This window comes from Corvus moneduloides, chromosome 28 (genome assembly GCF_009650955.1).
Source record: "Corvus moneduloides isolate bCorMon1 chromosome 28, bCorMon1.pri, whole genome shotgun sequence".
NCBI classification, from domain to species: Eukaryota; Metazoa; Chordata; class Aves; order Passeriformes; family Corvidae; genus Corvus; species Corvus moneduloides.
The window spans coordinates 925153-950000 of record NC_045503.1 but is presented as its reverse complement, the minus strand read 5'-3'; the positions used below and the strand labels follow the sequence as shown (position 1 = coordinate 950000).

At 63.0% G+C, this 24848-nt stretch overlaps 4 protein-coding genes across 8 annotated transcripts in view; 1 reads left to right on the top strand and 3 right to left on the bottom strand.

Moving 5' to 3' along the window:
* The window catches only part of NFIC (nuclear factor I C), a 42939-nt gene extending 36386 nt beyond the window's left edge, over positions 1–6553 (top strand). For 2 of the 5 annotated variants that reach the window (XM_032092557.1, XM_032092556.1), the window contains exons 9-11: positions 1279–1438; positions 3042–3127; positions 5287–6553. In XM_032092557.1, the coding sequence (XP_031948448.1) occupies positions 1279–1438; positions 3042–3127; positions 5287–5304 (264 nt within the window). In that variant the 3' untranslated portion in view covers positions 5305–6553. The remainder of the gene's footprint in view (positions 1–1278; positions 1439–3041; positions 3128–5286) is intronic. The other 3 variants (XM_032092558.1, XM_032092559.1, XM_032092560.1) reach the window with 3 other exon arrangements.
* Positions 6554–12083: 5530 nt separating this feature from the next.
* SMIM24 (small integral membrane protein 24) lies at positions 12084–14473 on the bottom strand. The gene is made up of 4 exons (XM_032092654.1): positions 13348–14473; positions 12858–12975; positions 12703–12741; positions 12084–12490 (listed from the first exon to the last, which is right to left on the bottom strand). The coding sequence occupies exons 1-4, from the start codon at positions 13562–13564 to the stop codon at positions 12400–12402; spliced, it is 465 nt and encodes a 154-aa protein (XP_031948545.1). The 5' UTR covers positions 13565–14473; the 3' UTR covers positions 12084–12399.
* A 2821-nt stretch (positions 14474–17294) lies between these two features.
* On the bottom strand, positions 17295–20859 carry DOHH (deoxyhypusine hydroxylase). The gene is made up of 6 exons (XM_032092653.1): positions 20754–20859; positions 20124–20452; positions 19661–19737; positions 19244–19481; positions 18077–18414; positions 17295–17923 (listed from the first exon to the last, which is right to left on the bottom strand). The coding sequence occupies exons 2-5, from the start codon at positions 20395–20397 to the stop codon at positions 18098–18100; spliced, it is 906 nt and encodes a 301-aa protein (XP_031948544.1). The 5' UTR covers positions 20398–20452; positions 20754–20859; the 3' UTR covers positions 17295–17923; positions 18077–18097.
* Positions 20860–21551: 692 nt separating this feature from the next.
* Positions 21552–24436, bottom strand: LOC116435942 (protein ANTAGONIST OF LIKE HETEROCHROMATIN PROTEIN 1-like). Its single transcript, XM_032092652.1, has 2 exons — positions 24104–24436; positions 21552–22881 (listed from the first exon to the last, which is right to left on the bottom strand). Exons 1-2 carry the CDS (start codon positions 24296–24298, stop codon positions 21763–21765), a joined length of 1314 nt encoding a protein of 437 aa, XP_031948543.1. The 5' UTR covers positions 24299–24436; the 3' UTR covers positions 21552–21762.
* Positions 24437–24848: the final 412 nt, after the last annotated feature.

Here is a 24848-nt window from a genome sequence, read left to right as displayed (position 1 = left end):
CGGGGGGGGTCGGGGTGTTCCGGTGGCGCTGGTGGGGTGTTCGCTGGGGCTGAGCTCCAGCCGTGCCGTGCGTTGGTTCGGGAGCGCTGCTGCGCCTGCTGCGTGTTGGCACCTCGTGTCTCCGGCGATGGAGGTGCTGTGCCCCGGCTCGGCGCGGGGACACCGCGGGTGTTGGGGTGCTGGGGCTGAGCCGTCAGCAGGAGCTGGGGTGTCGGGGGGGAGCGAGATGTCTGCCAGGGGTGTGTTACCATCTCCCAGGTCACCGTCCGCCAGCGTGTCCAGGAGAGTGATGGGCTTGGCGTGCTCCATCCACCTGCAGAGCCCACGGGTGACCCGTCAGCTCCTCACTGTACCCGTGTCCCCAGTGTGCCTGCGGGGATGGCAGAGCCACACTGTGCTGCTGTGGGCCTTCCCTTGCCACAGCGGCCTGCGCCCCATGCACCCAGTGCACCCTACAGACATGGGACCCCACACACCCGGGACCCCACACCCCATGCTCCCATCACCAAACAACCCATGCAACCGGCACCGTGCACATGCAGCACCCAGTGCATGCAGCACCCAAACCATCACCCCATACACCCAGCGCCCCCACACACAGCACATGCCCCACCACCAGCACCCCGCACACCCCGTGAAGGGCACCCTTCATACCCGAAGCTGGAGCCTGGGAGTGTTCCCGCTTCCACACCATCCTGTGGCCCGCTTCCACATCCCCTGTGCCCTGCTTTGTTCTCCCAGATGCAGAGCTCTTGGGAGCCCTTCTGACCTCTGCCCACCGCTTGCCTGTTTCCCCTCACCAGCAGGGCCTGATGCCAAGGTGAGGGGCATGGCCCCTCTTCCCCTGTGCAGTGGCTCAGTGCTGGCTGATGGACACCAGATCAGGAGCAGCCCACAGCCAGGTTGGGCACAGAGCACTGGTGCAGGAGCCTTTGGAGGCTCTGGGTGCCCCTACCCCTCCAGGCAGTGCTTCAGAGGCCCCCCTGTCACTGCAGAGAGGGGTCCCAGCGCCCCGGCTCCAGCATGTGCCACTGTGGGTCATGACTCCCATGGGGCCTCTGTCTCCACAGCCCCCCAAATCCCTCCTGTCCCGCCGTCATTTCCTGCCTGCTGCCAATGCCGACCATTCAGGGCTGCTCTGAGACCCAACAAACTCATGTCTGCAGTGAGGGACACCCCGTGCCTGTTCCGGGGGTGTCCCCGGGGCTCCCCGGCCGTGCTGGTGTGCGTGTGTCCTAATGGCTTGTGCTGTTTGTTTTTTGTCTGTGTTGTCCCCAGTTAAATGGAAGTGGTCAAGTGAAAGTGCCCAGCCACTACCTGCCCACGCAGATGCTGGCGCCGCCACCTCCCCCCGGCATGCCCCGCTTGGCCGTCTCTCCTGACACCAAATCCACCACGACAACTTCCGAGGGAGGGACGACCTCGCCGACATCACCCAGTAAGCACCCGCGGCGCCCACCCTGCTCCCCGGCCCGGCTGGCCCCCTCCTCTCGCAGCCCCCCAGGGTGTCCCCCCATCCCGGTGCTGGGGGGATGTTGGCGGAGGTGGCCTCCCCGCAGCCGGGGAGAGGGCGGCAGCTGGCACGCCATGAGTTTGCTGGGTCTCAGGCAGGTCGGAGTGGACAAGGTTTAGGCAAGTGGCTGCTGTGGCCGCTGAGCCAGGGGGTCCCGTGCTGGTCCCAGGGACCAGCTCGAGCCCCATGTCCCTCTGAGTGTGAGTGGAGCCGCAGCAGGGCTCCCCAAACCAGTGTCCTGCCCAGACCCTCGGTGTGGGCAGTGCTGTGGGGGAGGCCGTGGCCTCTCCGTGTCTGTTTATCCCACCATGGTGGTGGCTGTGCTGCCGGGAACGGGGACCAGCTGGCACGCGGGTGGCACTGGGACTAGGGACAGTGTGCCTGGTGTGCTGTGTGGGCTGTCGTACTCTTGCTGCCATGGGGGTCCTTGGTGCTGGGGACTCTGGTCTCGTGGGGATGTGAAGTGACACCAGAGAAAGGACTTTGTGCAGGTCCCCCAGAGCCCTTGGCAGGTGGCACCTGGGATCTTCGTTAGCACGGTGGCTGACAAACTCTTTGCCCCCTGCTCCACCTCAGGGCCATAAGTGCCTTGGCCAGGAGGGTTTCGGGGTGCTGGGCCCAGCAGCCAGAGGCACCCCAGACTGGCACTGGGGTGTGTGCTGCAGTGGTGGGACACCGTGCCGTCGCCACATTCTGTGAGGAGTTGTTCCTGTTCCCATCGTGCTGTACCTATGGGACATGCTACCCCAAGTGGCTGCTGTGTCCCCACACAGTCGAGCCCTGCCTGGTTGGGCCATTACCCTGTCCCTGAGTAATGGGCCATGGCTGATTGCCAGCAGCTGGTCAGCAGGTATGGATATCCCATGGCGTGGAGGAGCCAAAGCCTGGACAATCTGGAGGGGACAGTATGGGATGGCATGGGGTGGCCTGGCTGATAATGGGGTCACAGCCTTGGGGAGGGACAGAGGAGTGCAAGTTCCTGCAGGCTCAGGGAAGGATGCATGAGGGGGACACTGGCTGTCCCCAAGGGTTGCAGCTGGCTCCAAGTCCCCCATTCCCCTTGGCAGCACTCTGCTTCCAGCAGGGCTGCACCCAGATGCTCAGCAGGGCTGGAGGTCCCACTGCTGGACCCCCAGCTGAGGGATGGAGGTGGCAGCAGGGTGATGTGGCCAAGTGGAACTGGTGGCTCCCTTCGTTCTCCCCGTGGCAGCTCAGCTCTGGAAGCCGCAGCGTGGGCACAGCCGGGAGCACCATCTGCGCCTGCACCCCGGGGCACCTCGCCCCCCCAGCCTGTCATCGTCCCGAAACCACGGGTGGTACCGTCCGAGCGCAGCACCCCTGGGTGCAGCACCCCTGGGCTCCATTCGCCTGCCATCAGGTCACAGCCAGGGACGTCGCCCGGTCGCCAGCGCCGGGTGCCAGGGAGCTCCGTCCCAGCAGTGCCAGGGAGAGGGCCGGGCCTGGCCCCGGGGGGGACAATGGCAGTGCCACCCACAGCCCCGTTAACGAGCTCTCGTTTGTTCCCCAGCCTACTCTGCACCAGGCACGCCCCCTGCGAACCGTTCCTTCGTGGGATTAGGACCAAGGGATCCTGGGAGTATCTATCAGGCACAGGTGAGAGCGGGGATGCTGCTGGGGGGACCCTCCTGCCCTCGCCCCGGGCACCCTCGCCATGGCATCACCGTGGGCATCGCCGTGGGCATGGCCAGTGCTGGCATCGCCGTCGTGGCTGTCGCTGATGTGATATTGCTGATATGGGCATCCCCGCCATGGCGTCCCTGCCGTGGCATCACTGCTGTGGCATCACTGCCATGGCATCGCTGCTGAGGGCATTGCCACCATGGCATCACTGCCGTGGGCACTGCCACCATGGCATCACTGCCATGTCATTGCTGCCATGTTTATTGCTCCTGTGGGCATTGCTGCTGTGGGCATCACCACCATGGATATTGCCACTGTGGCGTCCCTGCCGCGGGTCATTGCTGCTGTGGATGTAACCTCCATGGCCATTGCTGCCATGGCCATCGCTGCTGCGTCTGAGGCCACAAGGAGTGTCACCACAGCAGTGGCATCACTGCCATGGACATTGCCACCACTGGCGTTGCCACTGCAGGCATTGTGGACATGGGTATTGCTACTGTGGGCACTGCCACTTTGGGCACCACTGCTGTGTATGTCACCACTGTGGGGTTATTTCCATGTGCAGTGCCACCGTGGGCATCACCACCACGGCATTGCAGCTCTGGCACTGCCACTGATGGCTTTGCTGCTGTGGGCATCACTGCCTTGGCATCACCGCTGTGGCCCATGGGCATTGCTGCCATGGCGTCCTCGCTACGAATTGGTACAGGGCACTACAGGGCCTTGGGCACTGCTGGTGGCTCAGGGCCACCATGAGTCCTCCATCATAGCGGGAGGTCACTGCCATGCTCCAGCTGCACCCTGCCTGGCACCACCTGGCACCCTGCTCAGGTGCCAACAACATCCCCAAAGGAGGAGCAGCAGGGCCGTGTGTCCCCCTCTGTGTGGGCACAGCCACCTGCTTTCGTCCGGCTGTGCCCATGGCCACTCCAGCTGCAGCGGGAGGTTGTGTGCGCCTTTCCAGGGGCTTTCCATTAGTCCTGGCTTCTGGAGCTGGCATCGGTGCTGCAGGCAGTGCAATGGTGCCAGGACAGGGGTGGCAGCTCCTGGCCTCACTTGTGACATGAGTGGTTTGGCCTCAGCATTCCCTGCAGGGGCAGTTGCGGTGGCTGCAGTCCTGCCTGGCGGGGGACACGAGTGACAGGACAGTGGGATGGGGCTGTGGATGGTGCCGTGTTGGGGCACCCTGGGCTGCTGCCCTGGCTGGGGGGGAGTACTCAGGGGGCTGTGCCGTGCCAGGGTGTGGGTACTTGGGGGCTGTGAGCGGTGACATGGCACCCGGGGGTGCTGTGCTGTGCCAGGCTGTGAGATTTGGGAACCATGAGCTGGGACACCCGAGGGTGCTGTGCCGTTCCTGAGGAAAAACATGGGGGACCCGGCTCTGATCACAACCCCCACTCTGCCTCAGTCCTGCACATGGGGTGGGTATTCCAAAGGCCTTGGGTCCCTAAAGAGGAGACCTGGGACAGCACCAGGAGAACCTTGTAGGAGCAGGGGGCCAGAGTCCCTGTCCCGACACGGGGGTCGCAGCCACTCAGTCCCAGGACACCAGGGTCCCTGTGTATGGATGTCCCCAGTCATGCTCGGGGAGGCTCCCCAGGGCTCAAGAATGCTCTGCCTGGGGAAACTGAGGCACGGGCGAAGGAGGCGGTGTCACGGGAGGAGCAGCTGAGACCTGCCACGCTCTGGTCATGTGTGGCGGGGCCTGGAAGGGTTAAGGGAAGCAGCGGCCCCGAGCTGTCTCGTTTCCAACGGAAACCAGACATGAGGTAATCGGGAATGAACTTGAACTTGGGGCTGGGGGGGGGGGGAAACAATGGGAGGGTGGCAGGGGGCCACCTCGCGGGGTCCCCAGCCGTGCCACCCCCCCTACCTGTCCCCAGGCGGCACCAGTCCTTGGGGAGAGTCGCCTTTGCCGTGAAGGTGCAGAGGGACCGGCCCCCAGGGGAACGCGGGTGGCCGCGGTGCGGAGGACGGCCAAACTCAGTGCAGGAGTGGGGACGCCAGCCCCGTGCGCCGAGCAGGGCACAGCGCGGGCACAGCGGGGGTCTGGGGTCTGGGGACCAGCCGGGGGACGGAGCAGCTCCGCGGGGCAGAGCACTAACGCCGGCCTCTCTCCTCTCTCCCGGCAGTCCTGGTACCTGGGATAACCGCCGCCGTGCCGCCCCTTCGCCTCCCTTCTCCTCTGCTTTAGGCACCCCCAGAGGAACATCCCCGTCCCCGAGCACCAGGCCCAGCCTTGCGGTGACGACGGAGAGCGCGGCCTCACGACGACGACGACGACGACAAGCAAAACCCACACCCGAAGGAAAGAGCGAGGGAAAGGAAGAAGGAAAAGGGTCAAACTGTTTTAAAAAGGAAAAAAAAAGAAAAAAACAAACAAAAAACAAACAAACCAACAACCCATCCCAGGAGGACCTTTCCCCCCACCCCGGCGATGCGCCAGAAAACAAAGAAACAGAAAAAAAAAAAAGAAAAAAAAGAAAAAAACACTATTATTTACCCCGTCGGCCGGCGCCGCGCTGAGACCTGACACAAGTCGTGCCAGCAACGCCTCCCGGAGCGGCTGCAGGGCCGCGGCGCCGAGCCCCGCCGGCCGCTCGAATATGCAAACGGCTTTGACTCTCTCGTTCTTGCCTCTATGTGAGTAAAAAAGATCAAAACCTCCCCCGCCGACCCCCCCCGGCCCCAGACTCTCGGGGGGCCCCGGGGCTGGGGTGGGGCGCGGCGGGGCGGGGTGGGGGAACCCCTCCTGCTGCCGGAGCCCCGCGGACCGGGCGCGCTCGTGGTCGGGGCGGGTGATGCTCCGTGCTGTGCAAGCGCCTCGGGGACGGGCGGCACCGTGCTGCAGTGACACGGTGACGGTGGTGCGGTGGCACGGAGACATGGTGGCACAGTGGCTCGAGCGGGTGGCACAGGAGGAGGGGGCTTGTGGCCACGGAGGGTGCATGGGCACGGCCAGAGATGGTCGCGGCGGCGGTGGCACCTCGGTTCCCGCGCGGACGCGGTGTCGGGACTCTCCCACCACGGCCCCAAACGTCACAGCGGCGGTGGCACCCCGATTCCACCGGGGAAACGGCATGGGGACTGTCGCAGCCCGGCCCCCATGGTTCCCGGGCGGCCATCCGTCGCGCCGGGGCACCGGTCACCATCCCTCTGGTCACCTTCCTCCCCCAAGCCTGCACCGGCCCCGGCCCCAGCCCCGTGTGTTCCCACCGTGTCCCTGTGTCCCCCGGCGTGTCCCCGCGCCCGGGGGTCCGTGGGGCTGGGGGGCTTGCGTCCGTGTGTTTGAGCTATGCATTCCTGTGGACAGGTACCAGGTGGGAGGCAGGGGAGGGTGCGCTCGTGTTGCACATTTTGTAGGAAATGCACTTTTAAGAGGGAATCGTCAAAAAAAAAAAAAAAAAAAAGAAGAAAAAAAGAAAAAGAAGAAAAGAAAACAAAATCACAAAAAAGGAGGAAGAGGAAGAGGAGGAGGAGGTGGAGTCCCCGGCACTGGCTTGCCGGGACGGCTGGTTTGGGGTTTTTGGGTTTGGTGGTTTGTTTTGTTTTTTGGGTTTTTTTTTTTTTTTTTTTTTTTGGATACAAAAGGATGGAGCAAAGAAGCCCGAGCGAGGGAGAGGGCAGAGCTAGCCCCCCGGAGCCCCTCGAAGTCCGCCGGAGTCCCCCGGAGCCCTCAGCCCCGCGTCAAGTGCCTGAACTGCAGCGGGGAGGGGTCCCGGCCTCCCCGGAGGAGCCCCCGGCCGGGGGCAGCGCGGGAGGAAGCGCTCGGCCATCCCCGTCCCGTGCGGTGACAGCGTGGCCGGGAAGGGGACGCAGGGACGTGGCAGTGCCTTAGAGCAGAGGGACCCCCTCGACGGCCGAGGCGAGGAGGAGGAAGAGGACGAAGGTCCCGCTGTCCCCAGCGAGATGAGGAGACTGGTCCCCAAAGGATCTCCGGCCCAGAGGACACCCGAAGGGTGGTGATGGAGAGAAACCACCGTGGGATGTCCAGGAGCCGGGGATGCCACCGAGGCCACCGTCGCCACCCGCCTGGCCCCCTCCCCTGGCACCCAGAGCCGCCCCGAGGACCACCGGCATCGCATCCCCCATCCCAGTGGCCCCCGCTTCCCCCCGCTTCCCACCCCCCCGGGACGGCACAACGAGGCACCAGGGAAAGGGCTGACGCAGGAAATCCCGGGAGACAGAAAAATAATCAAAAAGGACAAGAAAAGGAGAAAACCCACCAAAAAAAAAAAAAAAAAGAAAAAAAGGAAAAAAGAACAACAACAAAAAAAGCGCTTGGCGGAGAGGGAAACCTGTTTTTTTTTTTAAAGATCTGAGAAAAGAAACACATGAAAAAAAAGACAAAAAGACAAAAAAAAAAAAAAAAAGACAAATAAACTGCATGGTGCTTTAACAGGATCTGGTGACCTGGCTCAACCCAGCCGCGGCTGGCTGATGCTGTGCATGGCAGACTCTATTAACCGGCTCTACCTTCCCCTTCAGCAAAAGAGAAAAAAAAGAGGAAAAAAAAACAAAAAAAAAAATCTGTATAAAAGAAAAAAAAAAGCCGTAAAAAAAACACACACAAGAAAAAAAATCCATGTTTTCCTAATTTGCACGAAATTTTATACCACATGATGTGCCTTGCCTTCGAAGCCTAAGTATTACTGGACCCGATATCAGTGCGAGGGAGTCGCTGCATGCCCGGGGCTCCCGGGGGGCCGGGGGGGCCGGGGGCCGCTGCCCCCCCCTCGCCTCCTGCATGGCTTCTTCTCGGCCGGAAAAGTCCCTTTTTCTCTCTATTCTTCTTTTTTAACCGATTTTCCCCCTCAGAAACGTCTTCCAGTTGGTAATACCGATGCATCCTCTGCGCCAACACACCGGAATATGCAATAGCTGTGGGGGGGGGCCGGCCGGGGGGGCGGCCACCCCTTTGCTTTGCCTCTCTTTTCTTTGTTTTCCTTCCCTTTTGGGGGGTTTTTATTTGTTTTTTCTGCTTCCAGCAACCAAAGGCAGCGAGGCGGGAGGCGGCAGCGACCCCCGGGCCAGAGCCCCCCAGAACGCTCGGGGGGGGACCCAGTGTCCGGGCGCGGCAAGACTGACCGGCATGTGGTGGGGTCCGTGCGGGGAGGAGCAGGGATGGAGACCCGCAGGGCTGATCCTTACGGGGGGGTCACAGGGTCCCACCCCCCCCAAGGGGACCCCCACTTTTTCATTGGTTTTCAATGGGGCGCAGGGCCAGGAGGGCTGAGCCCAGCTGCTCTCGTGACAGGAATGGAACCGTGTGAATGTAGCTGTGCCCCCCCCGGGCTGGTGTCAGGGGGGTCACAGCCTCCTCCCCACCTCCACCCCATCGGCTTCATCCCCGGGGGTCCGGCTGGCGCAGCAGGGAATGGCAGGAGGCGCCTTCTCGCCGCCTCTCCCTGCTGTGCCCGCTGCCGAGCAGGGGCCCGACACCCCCTAAAAACCCAGAATTTGCCTTAAAACCCCAGCGTTCCGCCGGCTGGAGAGACCCCCCCCCCAACCTCCCTGAGGCTGAGGACTGACGCGGGTCGTGACACCGGTGGGCGGGTGGCACCGGCATCGCTGCTGCTCGGGCATGAAGAAACGTCGTCGTCAACAGTTTTTAATTTTAATTTTTTAATTTTTTTTTTTTTTTTTTTTTTTGGTGTCTAAAAGTATTAGTGGGGGGTGACGGGGTGGTCGCGTCCCGCCGGGTTTCACCCACAGTTGAGGCTGGTTTGAGGGTCCCAGACCCTTTGGGAGGAGCCTTGGGGGACGCTTCTTTATGCAAGGTGCAGTATTGATTTCTGCAAGGACAATGCAAGGAGGGAGCGGGGGCGGCGTCCAGCTGGGGGGGGGGGAGGAATGAAAAATAGAATTTAAAAAAAAGAGGGGAAAAAAAGGACAAAATTAAAAAAAAAAACGAGAGAGAATTTTTTTTAAAAATAGAAAAACAAAAACAAAAAAAAATTGGGGGGTTAAGGCTGGAAAAGGCTCAGCTCAAAGCAAAAAATATTAAAAAAAAAAAAAAAAAAGCATTTTTCAGCGGTGACAGCGACAGCGAGAGCGGAGGGAGGGAGCGGGGGGGCACCGGGGCAGCCCCTCCGGCCAGCCCCGGGGAGGCGAGGGGCGCTGGCGCCCCTCGGGCCTGGGCCCCCCCGCCCCGAGGAAGCCCCGGAGCCCCCGTCCCGTGGGGACCCCACCGGGGCCGTCCCCTGCCCCCTTTTTGCTGCCTCCCCACCCCCCGGGCCGGCAGCAAGTCCGGCCGGGCTGCGGTCGCAGCCCCTCAAAACCCGCCCTCGGCAAGAAAAGCACCTTAAACCGTATTAAAAAAGGCAAAAACGAATCAACTCGACGCCCCCCAGCCCGTAGGGCGGCATTGGGGGGGGCGGGCCGGGGGCTTCCCCTTGCGGGGCCGGGGCGCCCCCCGCGCCCCCGGGGTCTTTGCACTGCTCCCCCGACACCCCCCCGGGGCCGCACCCCCAGCTCTGCCCAAAGGGAATATGCAACACCCCCCCGGTCCCTCCCTGGGGGGGGCACCACTCATTTTTATTATTTCTATTTTTTTAATAGTTCTCCTTTCTTTTTTTTATCTTCTGGCGGCCTCGATGGCCACGGTCGGGGTGAGGGCAAAGCCGGGGTGGAGGACACCCCATCTCTGGGGATGCTCCGGGGGGGTCCCCCGCAGGATGGGGATACGAGGGGGCTCCGCTCGACAATCACCGCGGGGGTTTCATGCACTACAGTCTCTCCTAGAGGGTTTTTAGTCGGGCTCGTCGGCTTAAAAAAATTAATTAAAAATAGTCCTTGTGACCTATAAATAAAACAAATAACCTGTACATATATATATATATATATCTCCACATATATATATATGGGGCTGCAGGGCCGGGGGGGGCGCGGGCCCGCGGGCCCACACACAGTTAAGGTACTTTAAATCGCAAAGGAATATATATATATATAAAATCTCATATATATATATATATGTCTTGTTTGGTGGGGTTTGGGCTCTTTTGTTTTTCTTTTTTTGTTTGTTTGTTTGGTTGGTTTTTTGTACTCAGAGTTTGGAATTTGCTGCTTTCTGCCCCCCCCCCCCCCCCCCCCCCGGGATCCCGCCACCGGCTGGGATGGGTGCCCCCGGTGATGGGTGCCCCTGGTATGCCCATGGGTGACCCTCTGGGTCCCCTGTGCGGCGCCCGTGGGTGTCACTGGGGGTGCTCCAGGTGATACCCGCGGGTGCCGCACCGGCTGCCCCACCGGGTGCCCATGGGTGCACCTCTGGGTGCTCCTTTGGATGCTCCAGGTGGTGCCCACGGGGGCCTCTCTGGGTGCCCCAAGTGGTGCTCACAGGTGCCTCGCAGGGTGCCTCGAGCAATTCCCGCGAATGCCCCTCTGGGTGCCCTCTTGGGTGTCCCTCTGGATGCCCCGAGAAATACCCACGGATGCCCCTCTGGGTGCTCCAGGTGTTGCCCACGGGTGCCCCGGTCCATGGGTGCCGCTCTGGGTGCCCCCGTGCCCCGCTGGGCGCCCCGTGCGATGCCCGGGGGCAGGCGGGAGGTGGAGCCGGGGTGGGGGGGGGGAAATCCCACCCCCGGGCAAAGAGCGGCAAAAGGAGAGAAACCGCCCCAAAAAGGCGCCGAGGCGGCAGCCGGCCGGACCGCGCCTCTTACCCAAACCAAAAATCCCGCCGCAGTGCCTCCGCGCCGCCGGCTGCCCCCGCCCGCCTTTTCGGGGGGTCCCCGCTCCCCCCGGGGGGCCGGGGGTGCCCCCTCCCCCCGCAGTTATATTTTACTCGTTCGCCGGATTCTCGCTTTCGCTTTGCCGCAGCCGATACACACCGCGAGCGCACCAGGGCCGCGAGCCGGGGCCGGGCCCCCCCCGCTGCGCCCCCCGCGCCCCCTGGCCCCGCATGACCCCCCCGAGCCCCCGCTCGCCTCCCTGGTGCTTCACGATATTTGATTATACCATTGTACGCAGCCATTACCGATAGCGCCGCTCCTGCCTACATACACTTACTGACCCTGATACGGATTTTTGGGGTTTTTTTTTTGGTTTTCTTTTCTGTTTTGTTTCTTTTGTTTTGGTTTTTTTTTTTTTTTTCTGTTGTTGTTGTTCCCCCCTATGCAAAAAAGAGAAAAAAGAGACAAAAAAGAAGAAAAAAACAAAAAAGAAAAAACTGACACACAAAAAAAGATTAAAAAATGAAAAGGAAAAAAAAAAGACAAAAAAAAAATGTATAAAAATTAAACAAGCTATGCTTCAACTCCAGCTCGCCTCCGCCCTTCCTTTGCAGCCCCCGGGGGAAACTGAGGCACAGCGTCCAACCGGGGAGAACACGAGTGTCCCAGCGGAGGAGGGGGGCACTGGGGAGAGCAGAGCCCAGCCAAGCACCCATCACCCCAGAGGAGGGACCCGCACCCATTACTGCTCTTGGGCCGGATGAGGAGGGTGACAGAGCTGGGACCCCGCAGGGCGCACCCCCAGCCTCAGGCGGGGCCGCGGGGTGGCAGGGACAGGATGGGGACAGGGACATGGGTGGGGGCAGCCGTGGTTCACGTGGGGGTTCAGAGCTGCTGCTGCTTCCTCTGCTTCCAGACCTTGGCCACGGGGTGTCACCATCTCGTGCGCGTGACGTCATCGCCTGGCTGCGTGACGTCACTGTCCTCACCCGTAGGTCAGCGCTGGCCGAAGCTGCGCTTCACCCCCGCGGTCCCCACGGTCCCTGTCCCCAAGCACTGCTCAGGACCTCCTCGGTGCTCCCCAGCCCACCCCTCGGTCCGGGGTTGTCGGGCAGCGATGTGGCTGGACATGGACACCGGCTCTCGCCCTGCCGAGGTCGCTGAGGTCTGGCAGCTTGGAACTTGCCATTGTCCCCTGCCCTAGTGGCACCCGGGGGTGCCGCACAGCCTCCTCCCCAGCACGGTGACACCAGACGCTTCACTCGGGGCAGGCTGGGGACCTTTACTAGGTACGTCTGGGGAGGGGGCTGTCCTCGTCCCCCCGCGGCCGGGACCCCCCGCCGGCCCAGGGTTGGGGGACACGGGGAGGCCCCGCTGCCGTCCCCCCCCTCTCCGCTCCGGCAAGCGGGCGATCCGCGCCGGGTCTTGGTCACAGCCGGGGCGGCCGCAGGGCGGGAGGTGCCACGGTGGCCACGGCTGTCGCCGAAACCCGGCGCGGATCCCCGCCCCGCGGACGGGGTGAGGGTGCGGCGCCCGTCGGAGGTGCTGCGGAGCGGGCAGAGGGGGGGCCGGGGGGACTCAGAAGGACGTGGCCTTGCTCCGCTGCTTGTCGTCGCTCAGCTCATCCCAGTCCTCAGCCGCCGGGTTGACGTGGCCGGAGCGCCCCAGCCTGCGGCAGGGAGGGAACGTCGGTCAGCCGCGCACTGCACCGGCATCGCGGCCGTGCCAGGGGCACGAGGGCACCACGGCAAGGCCGCCTCCGGCCATGCCAAGGGCATACAGCCACCATGGCACCTCCAGAACGTGGCCACTCTCGAGGGAGTCCGAGCCCCGGTGCTGGGGGGGTCCCGGTGCCGCCCCGCAGCACCCGGGCTGTGGTACCTGTCAGTCGCCAGGGTGTCCGGGTAGTCGTTCTCCTTCCTGCGACGGGAGAGAGAGGCTGAACGGTGCCCGGGGACGGCCCTGTCTCCAGCCCATGGCAACCTTCCACGCAGTTTTCCCCCAGCCAGCACCCCCCGGCCCCCAACCAATCCAACCTGCGCCTCCTGAGATTCCAGAGCCGGTTAACGAGCAGCATCACGAAGACGATGAAGAGGAAGACGACGACGGCCGTGAGGCCAATGAGCCACGGCTGCAGCACCTTGGGGCCCGTGTCTGCATGGGCAGGGGACAGGGAAGGGAAAAGGTGGGGATGGGGACAGCTTCAGGGGAGTTACATCCTTCAGGGGATGGGAACCCCCATGAGATGGGACATTGGCAGACACTCACTGTGCCCCCTTCCCACTGTCCCTTGGGTACCAAGGAAGCCACCCCCAACACAGCTCACCCGCCCCCAGCACAGTGGCGAGCACTGGGGCAGCGGATGGGTGTCTCCAGATCTTTCTGCTCTGCCCCCAAAAGTTACTGTCAGAGCACTGGGACAGACTGGTCCCACTGGAAAGGTCTCCCAGGAGCTGATCCGATGCCTTGGGAGGGCCTGGCCACCTCCCCAGGCACAGCAGCACAGAGCATCACGGGGGCACCTACCAGCCTGTCCCTGGGCGGTGGCAGTGAGGACGAGCAGGACCAGGAGCGAGAGGGGCTGCAAAGGCCTCGGCATTTTTGAGTGGAGGGCTGGAGCACGGCTGGATCCTGCTCCTGAAAGTGAGCTCCTGTCCCCTGCTGCTGTCGAGCCCTGCTCTCCACACCCAGGGCAACGGGCACCTTTATTGGCTCCAAGAGGACAAGTGGCACCAAGCACCATGGCAACGTGTCTCCTGTCACCCGTGGGAGGTGGTACCACTCCCCTGGCTCAGGCACCGGCACCCCACAGCACCCAGTGGCCACCACCTCAGGGACCGCAGTGGCAAAGGACAGGCATGTCCCCGTGCCCAGGACCGGGGACCACCCCCGGGATAGGTGGATGGACGGAGGGAGAGACAGACAGACAGGCGGGAGGGTGGAAAGACAGACAGGTGGGTGGTGGGGTGGGTGGATGGACAAACACGTGGGTGGGTGCACAGGTGGAAGGACAGATGGGTGATGGGGTGAAGTGCCCACCCTGCCTGGTTCCACCCAACCCTGCTGGCAGGGCTGGGGCAGATCCCATGGGGATGGGGCAGCACTGAGGGGTGGGCAATGCCAGGCCACCCCCAGCCCTCCCCTGGGCACAAGCCAGCTGGCCCCAGACAATCCCAGCTGGGACCCCATGACATCCTCAGGGCCCACGTACTGCCAAGAGTGAAATACTGATGGGGTTATCAGGGAGACCATGGCGGGGTGCCCACCCACCAGGGCACAAGGAAAACTGAGGCACAAGGTGGCCAGCAGCCCCCCAGGGAGGGACAGTGGGCTTTGGCAGGGCCACCCTGCCTGTGGCAAGTCCTCAATGGGCAAAGAATGAGACTGGGGATACAGGGATCCAGCCCCAGCCTGGGTTTAGGACAGGGGGTGCAGGACCGTGCAACAGCCCCCATGCCCAGTGCCCTCACCCAGAGCCCAGGAGAGGCTTGTGAGTGCTTTGTCCCCCAAGAATGGTTTGGAGGTGCCACTGGGCATGGTCTGGCAGTGCCAAGGCACTGAGGAGGTGGTGGGGGCACAGCCAGCCTCAGTGTCCAGCTGTCCATCTGTCCCTACCCATGTGTCCACACTGACTTGGCCCATCCAGAGGTGTATCCATGTTTCCCTGTGCATGTGTGCACCCATGCCCACGCCCCCTGCCCACCATTGTCTGAGCCCCCACACCATGGGTTTGCACCCCCAAGCACCCACCTTTACACCCACGTGCCCATGGCCAGGGGTGGCATGGCTGTGCTAAGGGGTGCTGTTACCCCAGGCAGAAGTTGGGATGTCTCAGCCCTGCCACCCCTAGTGCTGTGCTGGGCCAAGGTGCAGGTGGCTTTATTGGGGTGACAGCTCAAGAGAAGCCCCAAGAGCAGCACTAGGGCTGGGCAGGGAGGGGAAGGCTGCGTGCCAGTGCTGGGCAGTGCCTACGGCCAGGGCCACACTGTGACCCAATGGTCAAGCAGGGCTGCAGGGGTGTCCCCTGGCCCTAGAAGAACCTCTTGGGGGAGTCGGCAAAGGAGACGGAGCTGCGTGGCACGAGCAGCCCCAGCGGGATGTCCGAGCCGGAGAGGATGCCGGTGCCTTCGTCCTCCGCCTTCTGCTCCACCAGCACCTCGTCCTTCTCCAGCCACTCTGCCTCTGGCACGGTGCCCTCGGCCATCCCTGCCTTCTCTTCCGGCTTGGGCCCGAATGCCCAGTCTGCAGGGGCAGAGACGGAGCTGTCAGCAGCACCAGCCCTGCCACAGCACAGTCTCAGGTGGGGGGGATCCCCCCGGCCTCCCGCCCACCCCGAAGCCTGACCCTGCTGTGGGCAGCACTCACCGGCGAAGTCATGCACCAGGTCCTTGATGAGGTGCCCCACAATGGCATATGCCACCACCAGCACCAGCGCTGCCGCCATCATCAGGTACAGGACGTAGCGGGGCAGGCGGATGCTGTCCAGGGCAGGGGGCTTGTAGTCCACATACAGCACCCCGTCCTCCTCGGGGGGTGACTGCAGCAAGTGCCGTGGCCCCCATGCCCCCCCGGTGCCAGGGAGGGGGACACCCCCTGCCAGGGCCATGGCCAGCTATCCGTGCACCCCCACCCCGAGCCACCGAAGCCTCTGCCACGCAGGGGACTGCAGGGGAGGAAGTGGCATCAGGGTCCACGAGGCTCCTCGGTGCTGGCAGCTCACAGGGACAGTGGTGTCCCCATGGCTGGTGGCAGTGCCACTCACCCAGTGACAGAGCTGTGTTACTGAGAAGGAGCTTAGCGCCTGCTAATCCAGGCACAGCCCGGCTGCCTCAGCATGGGGGGTGACCAGTGGGCTCTGATGTGGGTCAGGGTCCCCAGATCCTGCCCCTCTGGCAGCACCACTGGTACCTCTGCCTCCCTGGGAGTGGGGAGTCACCTGCAGCTGGAGAACCCCCAAGGACAGGGATGCGGAGGGATGCTCAAGGTCTCTCCTCCCTCCCCTGGGCTGGGTTAAATCCCTCAGCAGACCCCAGATCCCTGGAGCAGATGGTTGAGATCCCAGAGGACACAGCACCCTTGGAGCCGGAGGCGATGGGCAGAGGGGATGGGGATGCAGGCTCGGCTGGGGGGCTCCCACGGGGCCCCCTTTGCTGTACAGTGGAGCAGCCCGTGACAAGAGGCTGTCGCCTTCCCAGAGCTTCACGATGGCTGCCATCCGTGTCACCCCAGCGCCCAGGATCACCTCCCCCATGCTTCCCCCAAAAGCAATTCCTCCCACACCAAGAGGGTGCAGGGTTTAGCCCAGACCAGCAGCAGCTTTGGAGAAACCCCAAACCCTCCCCAGCACAGGCTAGACTGGGAGGGGTGAAGGTGCTGGTGGGGTTCAGTGCCAAGTCAAGGCTCAAGGCTCAGCCCTGCTCCCTTCCAGCACCTCCCAGCTCTGCGGCACCAGGTCACCCCTGCCGAGATCCCAGTCTCAGAAATGCACTTTGTTCCAATTTTGTCTTAAAAGGTGTTGGGGGGAGCAGAGAGAAATGCTGGCACAGAATGACTGAGAAACAACCCTGTATGGTCTGGGTGAGTCACCCGTGGAAAGGTTGGAGAACAAGGGTGGGGGCAGCTGGGGTGATAAGTGGGGACAGACACCCTGGCAAACTCCAGGGTGCTGGAGCCCATGTGCCAAGAAGGGAACAGTGGAAGTCATAACATAGCCCGGGGGAAATCACCCATGGGGATGGATACGGACACAGGAACACCCCAAAAGTGCCAGTGGGTCCTGCCCATCACCCAGGGGCTACACAGGGTGAGGGAAGGGGGACAAGCAACCCATACCAGCTGCTGACTCCAAACAGTGTGAAAACATCAGGTGTTTGTCCCCAGTGCTGGGGAACTGCAGTCTGGAGCCCCTCACCCTCCACATCACACACAGGTGACCCTACCCACAGCGCTCGGGCACACGTCACTGACTCCCAGTGTGTACAAGTGACCAAAACTGGTCACATCTTGACTAAAAGCCCTTTCCATGGGGTCCTGAACTGGGTCAGACTGGGCCATGGCCAGGGCTGCCCCTCCCTCAGGTGTGTCCCTGAGCACCAGAGCCCTGGGGATGCTGAGCTGGCCTCAGGGACTAAGAGGATTGAGCCTGGGACTGACTCACAGGGAGGCCTCGGACAAGGGGAAAAGCCAGGTATGCCCAGCAGGATGCCAGGCCCTGCAGGGCAGTGGGACCTACCAGGGCACCTCAGACAGTTCATCTTCCTCCCCAGGGCTGGGGGTTTCACCTCATACCATCAGGGATGCCACTCATTGCTCCTCCCAATGTGGCTGGACTCGATTTTAAAGGTCCTTCCCAACCTCAATGGTTCTATGATTTCATTTTGGCAGCCCCCAGGCTTCCACCAGGGCCTGACCCCGTGGCACTGGGTGCACTCCACACCTGGACACAGGTAAATCACAGCTCGACTCACTCCACCTTCCCGTGCCAGTGCTTTATTCCCTGCCAAACCCCAAACCCCAGTGTCCAGGCTGGGCTGGCTGGGGGGTTTGGGTGCCAGCAGCAGCCTCAGCCCTCTTGGCCCTGGTTAAAAATGGGGGAAAGCCCAGGCAGGCTCTGCCTCACCCTGCCCGCCCTAATGGCAGCGCCCTTCCCTGCAGAAAAAACCCAGCCGTATCTTCCCAACTTTGCCATGAAACAATCCCCATCCTGGGGCAGAGGCTGCCACAGGCTCAGCTCCAGCCTGTCCCAACAGGAGAGGCCAAACCCACTGCGGGGGCGAGGAGGGCCCCGGCTCGGTACCAGCACCAAGAGCAATTTTGAAGCATCCTAACACCACAGCCCACAAGAGCGGGTGCCCAAAGCCCATCCTGGCCCCCAGCAAAGCTCAGGTGGGGAGAATGGAGCTGCCGACGTGGCAGCACCAACCCAGGGCAGGCCCAAGCCCCGCAGAGCTGCAGCAGGCTCTGACACGCCAAGCAGAGCCCACCTGGTCCAAGCCCCAAGCCAGGCTGCGGGCAGGCAGTGCTGATCCTGGCAGGGAAAAAGGGGCAGATCCAGGAAACAGTGGCTGGCGAGGAGTGGTGGAGAGGCAAGTAGCAGCTCAGCCTGGATTTGGAGGGAAAAGGTGGTTGTAATTGTGCCAGAGAGCATACCCAGTTCCTCCTCCAGCTCTGCGTGGCAAGGCACGGCTCCACGCTGACAGAGGTGGCCGTGAAAGCGCCATTGGCAGCAGGAGGGGGTGGGAGGCAGCACACCCACCTCAGTGCCCCCAGTCCAGGCTTAGGAGGAGGCCTGCAGCTTGCAGAGCCCGTCGGCGTACTGGAACTGGGCGCCGTTCTCATACTCATACATGTCCAGGGCCACCTGGCAGCTCTCGCGCACCACGCGCTCCTCGTCGCTGGCGAAGGCGCGCAGGGCCTGCAGGCAGGAGGGCCGGGCGATGGAGCCCAGCGCCTCAGCGCACTCGTGCCGCACCATGGGGCTCTCGGCGCGGCTGCGCAGCGCGGCCGTCAGCTGAGGGACGCACGCCTCGTCCTGCAGCTGCCCCAGCACATAGCCGATCTCGTGGCGGAACAGCGCGCTGCCACAGCGCAGCCCTGCGGGAGGGGCAACGGTGAGCTGGGACGCCCCAAAACACACCAGGGTGCCCCAAAACGCACCAGGATGCCCCAAAGCGCACCAGGATGCCTGGATGGAGCCCCCCACCCAAAAGCTGGGGATGTAAAGGGTCACCGCCCCAGCCCTGTGTGTACAAAGGGGTGTCCCACCCTGTTCTTCCCTGATCCCACCCTGATTCCTGATCCCAGCCCTGCCCCAGTGCCTCCCTTGATGGCAGCACCCACCCTCCAGCAGAGCTGCCACCCCTCACCTGCCCCAGGTTCTGCCCCACCACACGATGTTCCAGGGGATGGCAGCATGGCCAGGGACTCCAGCCCTCCAGGACCAAGCAGCTGGAGCAGGAGCTGACAGATCCCATCTCATGGATCTCAACTGTCCCAGATGTCTGAGAGCCTCACCCACTTCCCTCAGGCTGGGGGTGGGTCCAAACGCTTCCTGGGCTGTGGTCTGCCCCTTTCCCACTCCGGGAACATTCCCCTCTCCAGAGCTATTGCCAAACACCAGCAGCCCCTGACTTTCCAGGCCAGGAGAGCAGGACCCCAACAATCCCGGGCCAGGTCTGACAATGGGTCAGACCAGCTGGTCCCAGACCACCATCACAACCGGTGCCCTCCCTCCCTCAGGGAAGGGGGTCTGGAGGGTGGCAAGGGGGCTCTGGAACACCAGAGACCACTCAGCACTCTGTAATGTGGCAGGCGACAGCAACCCTAGACACAAACATGTGAGAGCAGCTCTGGCAGTCCTGGATTTGGGAAGGGCTCATCCCAGATTAGCCTGGACAGACCCACAGCAACGACAGGCCCTCACCTTCTGCCAGTGCCAGCACAGCAGCCTGGCCCCCCACGTTCCGCAGGGCAAACATGGCCCGGTAGCGGTCAAACAGTTCCTGGGATTCATCCAGGAGGATCTCCCGGAGCTTGGCAACATCCGTCTCCTCAGCAGGGGGAGCAGGATCTACAGAGAGGTACGGGGTGGTGCTTGGCTTCTCCTTGTTGTTCTGCAGCCACTCCAGCCTCCTCACGGCCAGCTGACATGTCTCTGCCACCTGTGGGGACAGGGACACGGCCCTGGCTGCAGAACAGCACTGGCCAGCGCCAGGAGAACCCCAGCATGCAGCAGGATGTCACTGTGATGTCCCCACCCACCTGCCCAGGCAGGACCTGCCTCGTGCTCTGAGACCAGCAGTGCTGCATCCCAGAGGAAATGACCCCTCAGGAACCTCACCTCGACCACAGGATCCTGGGAATAGCGTTTCAGGATATCCAGCACGTCGGGGTTCCCGATAGCACCCAGGGCTTCACCTGAAGGATGTATCGGGATGTTATCGGGGTGTCTGTATGAGAAGAACCCTGCTGTGTCCTCTGGCAATGCCTTGCCTTGCTCTAAAGCACAGACACAGGCCTAACTGACTGATCCCAAATGGGGCAAACGTGGACACAGGCCGGACTGACTGATTCCAAACAGGACAAACACAGCAGGAGAAGCCTGGCCAGCAGGAACAGCAGGACCTGGCCAACCTGTCCTGTCAGGTCTGGTCAAGGTGAGATGTTCTGTGACTCAGGGTTTGACACCCAAGCCGGATCAGGCCCCCATGAGCTGCTCTGTACAGTGGGGGAAGCACCTCCAAGCCCCACTTGCCAGCCAACCCCTTCCCCTGCCCCCAGAGCCGCAGGAGCTGCCACCATACCTGCCTCGTGCCTGACCATGGGCTCCTGGGCCGTGTCCTCCAGCACGCTGATGAGCACCGGGATGGCCGCCTCGTCCTGCATCTGGCCCAGGCAAAAGGCCAGCTCGTGCTTCAGCAGCGCCGAGCCGTCCCCGAAGGCGCGGCCGATCCACTCCACGGCCGCGCGGCCGCCCAGGTTCCGCAGGGTGAAGAGGGCCCGGAACCGGGCGGGCAGGGGCTGCGCCGCGTCCAGCAGCGTGCGGCCAATGGCCTCCACCTCCTGCTCCGTCACCATGGCGCGGGCGGGTCTGGGCACTCTGGGGGCTCTGGGGGGCTCCTCGGTCACACTCCTGCGCCCGGGGAAGGAAGTCAAGGTGAGCCCTCAGCCGCCAGCGGGTCCCGTGGCTCGGGGGGGCGGGCAGGAAGGGCCGCGGCCCGGCCTGTGCCGGAGAACCGGACCCCGGGGCCGACCCCACAGCGCGTGTCCGGACTCGGTTTCACCCGACACCCGGGAGGAACGTGGACCCCCTGCCGCAACCGCGCCAGACGGAGCCGCCGGGCCAGCGGAGCCGGGGCCCGAGTGGAGCTGCCCGGGTCGGGGGATACCGGGGGGGTTCGGGGAGGGCCCGGCGGTGCCGGCGCTGCACTCACCGCACGCCGCCATCTTGCTGCTGCGCCACGTGACCGCCCGGCGGCGGCGCCTGCGCAATACGCACGGGTGGAGCCGCCCACGAGGGGGCGCTGCCTCCTCTCCAGCTGAGGGCGCTGCTGTTCCCGCCCGCAGCTCGCCATGGCCGGGGCCGGGGCCGGGGCCGGTTCGGCTCCAGCCGCGCCCAGTCAGGGATCGGAGGGACCGGCGGGAAGAGCCGGGCAGGGGCACAAGGACCCAGGAACTGAGCCACAGACCCCTCCGGAGAGGGGCTGGGGGTGCCAGGCATGACAAACCCCTCCAGAGAGGGGCTGGGGTATTCCAAGGAGAGCAGAATTCCTCCGGAGAGGGGCTGGGGATGCCAGGCAGGGCAAACCCCACCCTGAGAGGAACCTGGGGTGTGAGACTGGGCAAAATCCCTCAGGAGAGGAGGCAGGGGTGCCAGGCTGGGCAAACCTCTCTGGAGAAGGGCCAGGTATGCCAGGCTGAGCAAAATCCCTCTGGAGAGGGGCTGGGGGGTGCCAGGCTGGGCAAATCTCCAGGGCAGCACATCCCCGAGTTTGTGGATGCAGTTTAATTCCAGGCTGGTGTCAGCCCTTGCAAGTCGTTGCTTCGCCTCTTCCTTCCCTTTTCTTCCCGTGTGTGTTTACACAGCAAGTTGCAAACCTTCAAAGGAGTTTTGCCTTATTTCAAGGCTCCTGCTGATTTTGGCCTAATGTAAAGGCCTTAGGACAGAGGAAAGGGAGGTCCCAGCAGCCTCCCCCTCCCAGCCCTAATCCCCACTGTACTCCCACAGCACATAACACACCACCAAACCATTTAGATCCTGGGAGAGAGAATGGGCACAAAATACATTCCACTGCCTGAAACCTCCACAGCAAACTCAGCCCGAGCGCGACACGGCCGCCCCTCCCAGCCCTGGGCCCGCCTGGTACAGCTTTGCCAGAGTCCACGGTGAGTCTGCAAGCAGGGATGCACAGGGATGTGCAGGGCGGTTGCTCCCCGGGCCCGTCAGCCCTCCCCGCAGCTCTCAAAGTACTGGCACATCAGCTCACGCACTTGCTCGGCACGGTTGTCCTCCATGGCGGCCGGCGCCGGCTGGCAGGGCTTGGGCAGCTCAGTGGGCTCAGTGCCCTCCAGCCACTCTTCGTTGAAGGGGTTGTCGTGGGCCTCGCAGACGTTGTGCAGGATGCAGCAGGCAAGGACGAGGGTGGGCAGCAGCTCCAGGCTGCAGTCATCGCACTTAAGGAGGATCTGCCAGCGTGCCTTGAGGCGCAGGAAGGCATTCTCGATCACGCTGTGGGCCCGCTTCAGGCGGTAGTTGAACTGCAGCTGGCGCTGGGTGAGGTTCTCATCCTCCTGGTAGGGCTTGAGGATCCAGTCTTGCAGTGGGTATGTGGCATCACCCAGCAGCACGTACTTCTGTGCCTTCCCCATGAAGTGCTTGGGAGGGTTGGGGCACAGCCGGCCCTCCTTGGCCAGCACCCACAGGCTGGAGCTCTCCAGGACCGCGCTGTTCTCCATGCTGCCTGGAAAGGCGGTGGAGACGTCCCAGAACTGCCCCAGCCCGTCCACGGTGGCCTGCGTGAGGATGGAGTGCCAGCCCTGGCCATTGCAGTAGTCGGCGGTGAGGCGCAGGGGTGGGTGGATGGGGATGTGCAGGCTGTCCAGCGCCCCGATGCAGTGCGGGAAGCCCCAGCGCGTGCAGAAGATGCGCACCATGTTCTCCAGCTCCTTCTCGTCGGGCAGCCGGAGGTAAAGCGGCTTCAGCAGCAAGACCACAGCGTAGCTCACCTCCCGGACACAGCTCTGCACCGTGGAGGGCCCCACACCGAAGAGCGGGCTCAGAGTCTGGTACTCCACATTGGTGGCCAAGTGCCACAGGGCCACAGCCACCCTCTTCTCCAGGGGCAGGGTGGGGTGGAAGTGGGCACTGTGCGGAGCCAGCCCAGGCCGCAGCTGGTTGCAGATGTAGAAGAAAGTCTCCTTGGACATCCGAAACTTCTCCAGCCAGTCCTGGGGCCCAAACTCCTTCAGGACCACCCGCTCCCACCAGTCCGTGCTCCTGAGGCTGGGCCAGGCACGGGGGTAGAAGCAGCAGCTGGTTCTCCTCCGGTGAGCGATGAGGAGCTGTAGTGCAGGGGGCAGACAAGAGCGGTGTGAGACAGCGCTTCCCTGCACTTCACCTGGACCCCCCTCTGAAGATCACCCAGCTCAAGAGATTTGCTCAAGGCAGGAGGATGCCCAGTGCCAGGTGGCCAGTGGTCCCAACTGGTCTAATACTGGTCAAATCTTCCTGTTCCTGAGAAACCTCACTGCAAACCCACCAGGCAGTAGGTGTGACTCCAGATAAGATGGCCAGGTGTTGCAGACGGAGTTTTCTGGAAAAGCCCCTTTTTGGGGTGGCCACTCCCTCCGGGGGTTTATATTTTAATGAGCATTACTGGATTTCCTGCTGCCAAGGGAACTGTGGGCTAAGTCCTGATCTGGAACGGGGTGAGAGCATCCCTTGAAGGTGGGAATCATGATTTGGAAGGGGAAGCTCCTGGCCTCTCCACAGGAACTGGTTTTCTGTTATTAAATTTAAAAATGCAACTTTAAACTAAAAAGAGGCTTTTGTCACTTTCTTCAGCCACTGCCCAGGCCAGCAGGTTCCCCGTGTTCCACTCCAGCTTGTCCTTGCTGCCACGTATCCCTTGTATCCTCAGGCCTTTCATATCCCCATTGCATCCCCCACCCCCTCCTTCACATCCCCACGTCCTCTGCATCTGCCATCCTTTGTGTCCAGGATCAAATCCTGTGTCCTTCAAGCCCCATCCTTTGTGTCTCTGTCTTTGTGTCCCACAGAACCCCCACGTTCCCCATCCTTTGTGATCTCTGTGTCCATGTGTCCTTCCAGTCCCACGTCCCATGTCTTGGGTCTCACATGTCCCCCACCCTTTATGTCCCCCTTGTGGCTTCCCCGTGCTCCCCATCCTTCCCACCACTGTACTTTGCATCCTGAACCCCCCCCCACTGTCCGTTTTTTGTGTTCCTGTCACCTGTGTACCCGTGCCCCAAACCCCTCCTGCCCCTGTGTTCCGTGTCTCACGTCCCCCATCCTGTGTCCCGGTGATCTGTGTCCCCGTATCCCCCCATCCTCCATGGCGCCGTGACCTCCGCGCGTCTCCCGTATCCCCCATCCTTTGTGTCCCCGTGACTTCAGCGCATCCCCCGTGACCCCCCCCATCCTTTGTGTCCCCGCGATCTCCACGTGTACCCCGCACCCTCCGTCCCCCGTGATCCCGTCCCCGCGTGCCGTGTCCCCACGTCCCGTCCAGGTCCCCCCCCATCGTGGCCCCGCCCCGGTCACCGTCATGAGCCGCTTCTGCCGCTGGCTGTAGTAGTGCCGGAGCCAGGCGCGCCGCTGCGGCCCGTCCCAGCCCCCGGCGCCGCTCCCGCTCCCGGCGCCGCTCCCGTTCCCGCTGCCGTTCCCGGCCATGGCCCCGGCGCGCCGCCGCCGCCGCCGCGCCAGCGCGCACAGGAGCACCAGCAGCCGCTCCCGCATTTTCAAATCGGGAGCCGGGGCCGCCCTGGAAGTGATCGGTGGCGGGGTCACGGTGGCACCGGGGGGCGGGACGGGGCGGCACCGCTCCGCTCCGCTCCGCACGGCACGGCTCTGCACGGCGCGGTACAGATATCCCCATCCCTGCCGCACTGCACCGTCCAGACATCCCCATCCACACCGCTCTGCACCGCACCGTCCTCCCCATCACCACCCCCACAGCACCACCATCCCCATCCCCATCCCTGCCTCTCCGCACCGTCCTGCACAGCTCTGCCATCTCCATCCCCACCACCATCACCAACTCTCATCAAACCACACCGTCCATCATCCCCATCCTCACCACCATCCCCACCACACCACTATCCCCACCTCCATCCCCATCCCAACCCACTCCCTTCTTGCCTCCAGGCTGGGCTGGAAAAGGGTCACCGGGCTCAGCTGCAGCAAGGACTGGCACTCCAGAAACAATAAGGAAAATCGCAACAACAAAATCCTAAATCTGCCTCGGATTTGCAGGAAGGCTTGAAAAGGCTGGATAAGACTGGACAAA

What these genes read in the sequence shown, in the direction of transcription:
- LOC116435942 (XM_032092652.1), bottom strand. Translation starts at nt 24,298, where the DNA reads ATGCGGGAGCGGCTGCTGGTGCTCCTGTGCGCGCTGGCGCGGCGGCGG. An exon ending in GGCAGAAGCGGCTCATGACG is followed by an intron (nt 22,882 to 24,103) that starts GTGACCGGGGCG and finishes CCTGCACTACAG; the next exon opens with CTCCTCATCGCTCACCGGAG.
- DOHH (XM_032092653.1), bottom strand. Translation starts at nt 20,397, where the DNA reads ATGGTGACGGAGCAGGAGGTGGAGGCCATTGGCCGCACGCTGCTGGAC. An exon ending in CATGGTCAGGCACGAGGCAG is followed by an intron (nt 19,738 to 20,123) that starts GTATGGTGGCAG and finishes TACATCCTTCAG; the next exon opens with GTGAAGCCCTGGGTGCTATC. An exon ending in TGTGCTGGCACTGGCAGAAG is followed by an intron (nt 18,415 to 19,243) that starts GTGAGGGCCTGT and finishes CCCCTCCCGCAG; the next exon opens with GGCTGCGCTGTGGCAGCGCG.
- SMIM24 (XM_032092654.1), bottom strand. Translation starts at nt 13,564, where the DNA reads ATGGTGCTTGGTGCCACTTGTCCTCTTGGAGCCAATAAAGGTGCCCGT. An exon ending in CACCGCCCAGGGACAGGCTG is followed by an intron (nt 12,976 to 13,347) that starts GTAGGTGCCCCC and finishes CTGCCCATGCAG; the next exon opens with ACACGGGCCCCAAGGTGCTG. An exon ending in GACACCCTGGCGACTGACAG is followed by an intron (nt 12,491 to 12,702) that starts GTACCACAGCCC and finishes TCCCTGCCGCAG; the next exon opens with GCTGGGGCGCTCCGGCCACG.